General features: G+C 64.0%; 1 protein-coding gene across 1 annotated transcript in view; it reads left to right on the top strand.

Annotated features, from left to right (window-relative positions):
• Positions 1-353: 353 nt before the first annotated feature.
• The window catches only part of LOC103252793 (VPS10 domain-containing receptor SorCS2-like), a gene marked incomplete at both ends in the record, with an annotated part of 20,264 nt that continues 15,135 nt past the window's right edge, over positions 354-5,482 (top strand). The window contains 3 exons of the mRNA XM_021709292.1: positions 354-579; positions 1,500-1,628; positions 4,636-4,807. Of these exons, the coding sequence (XP_021564967.1) occupies positions 354-579; positions 1,500-1,628; positions 4,636-4,807 (527 nt within the window). The remainder of the gene's footprint in view (positions 580-1,499; positions 1,629-4,635; positions 4,808-5,482) is intronic.

Below are 5,482 nucleotides of genomic sequence, written 5' to 3'. Positions count from 1 at the left end.
GGCCAAGCACCCTCGCCCGCCTGCACCTGTCACCACCACCTGGTGGAGGCAGCGGAGGGGCCCGTGCTGATGGTCCCACGAGGACCTGCTGTGTGCACGCGAGCCCACGAGGCCGTGGCTGGGCCGTAGCTCCCGACCGGACCCAGAGGGCCCAAAGGGGGCCAGAAGGGCCTGCATTTCCGGCAGCTCTGTGGCCCCAGGGCTGCACACCGCAGGTGCTCCATGAATGCTTGCGGATTGAGATGAGAGGGAGGCTGCCCAGTTCGACCTGAAACCTGCCCCGTCCCCTTCTGGGCCTCAGTCTCCCCACCCGTAAAAGGGGCACGCCTCCCGCCCCCGTGCCGCCTGAGCAGGCAGCGGTTTCAGGGGCCAGGGAGGCCAGCAGCGCCGGCCGGGGTGGGCTGAGCCCCTCGGGGCCGCTCCTCCCCTGACGCTCCCACGGCAGGGCGACCGCTGCATCATGGGCCAGCAGAGAAGCTTCCGGAAGAGAAAGCCCACGTCCTGGTGCGTCAAGGGGAAGAGCTTCACGTCGCCGCTCACGTCCCGCGTGTGCGCGTGCCGGGACTCGGACTTCTTGTGGTGAGCGCCTCCCCCGTGGGCTCCCATGGGCCTCCTGCTTGGGCCTCCTTCCAGCAGGGCGCCGGCGTCCCCAGCGAGAGAGGGACCGCAGCACCTTCCCTAACCCGGCCTCGGAGTCACCCCCCACCCCCACCCCTTATTCTGACCCAGTCGCCAAGTCCAGCCCACTCCCAGGAAGGAGCGTCAAGGAGTTTGTGGGCAGATTTTTTTTTAGAGAGATGGGGTCTTGCTATGTTGCCCAGGCTGTTCTCAAACGCCTAGCCTCAAGTGATCCTCCTCCCCTGCCTCCCAAAGTGCTGGGATTACAGGCGTGAGCCACCACGATTATAGGCGTGAGCCGCTCACAGGTGGCAGGAACCATGAGGACGGGCTTGGGCCTTCTGGCCAAGCGGCACCCAGCCCCTCCTCGCTCCAGGGACCTGCTGGCCCCTGACCTTTCCCCCGCTTGCTCAAAAGCTTCCTGCGGCTGTCCATGTCCGTGGGACAACACGGCCTGCCGCCTGCCTTCCCGCCTCACCCCTCCCCATCCCGCTCCCTGACATTCCCCCACCCCGCCTTTGCCTGCCTGCCCCGGGGCTGATCGGCCCGGACCCTACCCGCAGCGCCTCTCTCCTCCCTTCCCCTGCCTGTCTCTGCTCGTCCTTTGAGATTTGCTCACCTCTTCCAGGAAGCCCTCCAGGTTCCTCCGAGTTCCCAGCATCCCCCTGCATCCCCTGTCACTCCAGAATGCAATGTCCGTTTTGAGGCCCGTCTCCCCCTCTGGGGCAGGCCGTGGTCCTCCGTGTCCCCCACAGCGGGGTGCAGAGTAGGCCCTCAGCATGTGGGCCCCTTCCCAGGTCCCCAGCTTTACCCCCCGCTGGCTGACTCTGATCCTCCCCGTGCCCCCCGACCCCCGTGACCACCGTTCCTCCCTCTTCCAGCGACTACGGGTTCGAGCGTGTCCCCTCCACAGAGTCCGACGCCGACAAGTGCTCTGCCAACTTCTGGTTTAACCCGCTGTCCCCGCCCGAAGACTGTGCCCTGGGCCAGACCTACACCAGCAGCCTCGGGTGAGTGGGCGCGAGCTCAGTCACCCCGAGACCTTCCCGGCCGGGGCCCGCAGCTCCCGAGCCGTCAGGGCATGAGACACTGAGGCCGGGATGTCCCAGACCCCTGAGCACGAAACCCGGGGCCTCAGCTCCCAGCAAGGAACCCGCCGGCTTCTGCTGGCCCGGCCTCGGTGAAGCTGCCTCGAACGGGCACTGGACACAGCGCACTGGGCAGAAAAGGCCCAGGTGCACCGTGGCTCAGCTTGCTGCAGGGACCCCCCCCCGCGAGAAGCAGCGCCCTCTCCCTTGGTCCTTTGCAGTCTCGGCAGGGCCGGACCCTCCCCGCTTACCCTGGCGTCGCGAGCCAGGCCTTCGACTGGGTGCTGGAGGTGCTCACGGCACCTGGAGGTCTCAGCTTAAGCGGCACTTCCTCCAGGAAGCCTCCCCTGCCCGAGCCGACCCCTGCGGCAGCACGATTCCCGGCTGTTGCCATGGCCACCGGCTCGTCCCCCCTGCTGAACTGTGAGCTCCGACGCCGGGCAGGGGTCCCTCCGTGTGATGTCCCCCCGGGCAAGGCGTCAGCAGGCGCGAGCGGCTGTAACGCTGGTCCTCCGCGGAGGCCACGCACGTTGCGCTTCTCGTCAGACGTGAGGTCCCTGAGAGCTCTGAGCCTCCAGCTTCCGGGGGCCCCGATCCTGCGCCCTCTGAAGCCCTGATTTCCCCGTTTCTCTCTGAGGGGTTTTCAGGACATCCCATCGCCGCCCCTGGGAACCCAAGGAGACAGGAGGCAGGGCCGGAGTCAGCAGGCCGGACAGGGCCCTCAGCAGCACGTGTCCGGCCACCTGCCCGCCCTTCCTCGTCCATCTGGTGGCCCGCCCCTCGCCCTTCCAGCCGCCCACCCGTCGCCGTCCACCTGTGCACGTGTCCGCCTTCCCCGCCTCGCCTGTCCGCCCCCGAGACCCGCCTGCCGTTCTCCGCTCACCCGCGCACGCTTCACCACGGCTCATCCACCGTCCGTCCACCCACCCGCCCGTCCATCTGCCACCCGTCGCCATTTGTGCATCCGCCCAACCGTCCGTCCGTCCGTCCGTCTGTCCACCCAGCCACCCACCCGCCCGTCCATCTGCCACCCGTCCGCCATTTGTGCATCCGCCCAACCGTCCATCTGTCCGTCCGTCCGTCCACCCATCCATCCACTCACCCAGTCATCCACCCATCTACCACTCATCCACCATTTATGCATCCGCCCAACCGTCCATCTACCCATCCATCCACTCACCCAGTCATCCGTCCACCCGGCCACCCACCCGTCCGTCCATCTGCCACTCCTCCGCCATTTGTGCATCCGCCCAACCGTCCATCCGTCCATCCATCCACTCGTTCACCCACCATCCATCCGTCCACCGACCGTCCCTTTACCATCCATCCATTCTCCTATCGATCCATTCATTCGTTCCCCATATATCTCCTATCCATCCATCCGTCCACCTTACCACGCATTTGTCTATCCGTTTGCTTATTTATTTATTCATCTATATATTTACCCGCCCATCCGTTCGCGCATTTGTCTGTCCACCCACCCACCCATCCATCCATCTCTTCATCTCTTCATCTCTCCCTCCGTCCACCCACGTGTTTACCTATCCACCCATCCATCCATCCACCCACCCACCCTCCATCTATCCATCCGCCATCCATCACCCACCCACCATCCAAGTACCAGGCAGCTGTAGTGGCCTCTCCTGCACCCCTACGGGGCTTGACAGGCAGGGACTCTTGTCTGAAGAATCAGACCAGGACTGGATCAGGGCAAAGGATTTCAGCTCGTGCCTCCTGCATGCCGGAGGGGCTGTGGGTGGGCAATTCAGAGAAGTGCACTTCTTTCAAACCACTAATCCGATGGGTCTTCTCAAGACCGACGTCCAAATGGAGGAGGGGACCAGCCTGGGGAGATGGGCTCTCCCACACCCTCTGGCAGCAGTGCTGGTCTCACTGACCCAGCATCTCAATGTAGCACGGAGTTTTGCAAGTGGCACATTGCACGAGGCTGCCTATGCAGTAGCTTTCAGCAGGCTCTTAAAGGTTTCCCAGGGTCCACCGAGCTCTGTCCCGGTCCCTCTCTAGCCTCCCGCTACCTCTGCTCTCTGTCCAGACTCAGCACCCACCACAGGGCCTTTGCACATGCTGTCCCCCCGGCCTGGGCGGCGCCTCCTTCTCCTGCTCACCCAGTCTCAGCTGAGAGCAACTTCTCTGGGACCAGATGCCCAGGAGTGCCCAGCCAGTCATGACTGTGACTTCACACGGGTGCGGTCTGAGGGGGTCTGCTCCACACGGGCAGGGGCCATGGCTGAGACTGGACCCCAGGCCTCCTGGGCACTGCGTCCTCCCGCTTCTCAGCACGACCGTGACACAGGCTGGCTGCTTAAAGTCTCTCTGTGGCAATTACAGCAGCTGTTGTTATTATTATCATTTTTTTTTTTTTTAGTTGAAGTCTCACTCCGTCGCCCAGGCTGGAGTGCAGCAGCCGCTCCCGGCCACCGCAGCCTCGACCTGCCGGGCTCCGGCGATCCTTCCGCCTCAGCCTTCCAAGGAGCCGGAACTACAGGCGTGCGCCACCATGCCCGACTAATTTTTGATTTATTGTAGAGACGAGGTCTCGCCAAGTTGCCGGGGCGGGTCTCAAACCCGCGGGCTCAGGCAATCCACTCGCCTCGGCCTCCCAAAGTGCTGGGATGACCGGCTGAGCCACCGAGCCCAGCCTATGATCGTTATGATTGTCACGAGTGGCCTGATCAGACCAAGGAGCGGTCCCCACCTCTGAAGCCGGTCCTGCCACCACCAGCCACTGCCCCCCGGGGCCTCCGCTTTCTCATTGCCAGAATGGGGCAGGAACAGCAATCGGGTGGAGCTGGGGGGAGGACGGAGGTTTGCGTGGACCTCTCGGAAGCCAAGAGCCGCCTCTGGGGATGAGGCGGGGACCCTGCCCCTGCCGCTGTCTGAGGCCACCTTACCCCTCTCGCCCACTCAGGTACCGGAAGGTGGTGTCCAACGTGTGCGAGGGCGGCGTGGACCTGCAGCAGAGCCCGGCGCGGCTGCAGTGCCCTCTCATGCCGCCCCGGGGCCTGCGGGTCAGCATCCATGGCGACGCGGTGGCCGTGCGGCCCGGGGAGGACGTCCTGTTCGTGGTGCAGCAGGAGCGGGTGAGCAACCGCCGCCAGCCCGCGCCCGGGGTCATCACAGGGGCGGCTCCCGCCGGGTAGGCAGAAGGGACGGGTGTGGAAGGCGTTCCCTGCACCTGACGGTGACCCAGAGCACCGCGAGGGGAATAGCCAAGTCCAGGCTGTGGGAGGCAGCGGGGGTGGAGACCTGCGTCCTGAGTCCAGACGGCGTCGAACAATGAAAGAAGGCCGGTGGGGTGGTTCACGCCTGTAGTCCCAGCACCTTGGGAGGCTGAGGCGGGAGGATCGCTTGCGCCTAGGAGTTCAAGATGAGCCCAGGCAACATAGCAACCCCGTGTCTACAAAAGTTACAAAAATTTAGCCAGGCGTGGCGGCACACACCTCTCGTCCCAGCTTCTTGGGAGACTGAGACAGAAGGAGACGGAGGATGCAGTGAGTGAGACCTTGTCTCAGTAATAACAACAGTAATAAATACAAGTGAAAGTGGCACAGCAGAGAGCAGTCGACCATCAGGGAAAACACCAGCGTGCCCCAGCAGAGTGGGAGGGAGATGGGCTGTATGTGGATCTGATTTACTGAACTTGGTGTAAAACTTGTCGACTCCCATAGGTGACCATGCATTTTTTTTTTTGAGTGGGAGTCTCACTCTGTCGCCCAGACTGGAGTGCCGCGGCCGCTCCCGGCCACCGCAGCCTC

The sequence above is a fragment of the Carlito syrichta genome, unplaced genomic scaffold, assembly GCF_000164805.1.
Source record: "Carlito syrichta isolate Samal-C Ts95f unplaced genomic scaffold, Tarsius_syrichta-2.0.1 Scaffold170634, whole genome shotgun sequence".
Classification (NCBI taxonomy): domain Eukaryota; kingdom Metazoa; phylum Chordata; class Mammalia; order Primates; family Tarsiidae; genus Carlito; species Carlito syrichta.
The sequence above is the reverse complement of the archived record's forward strand: the minus strand, read 5'-3'. Positions and strand labels throughout refer to the sequence as shown.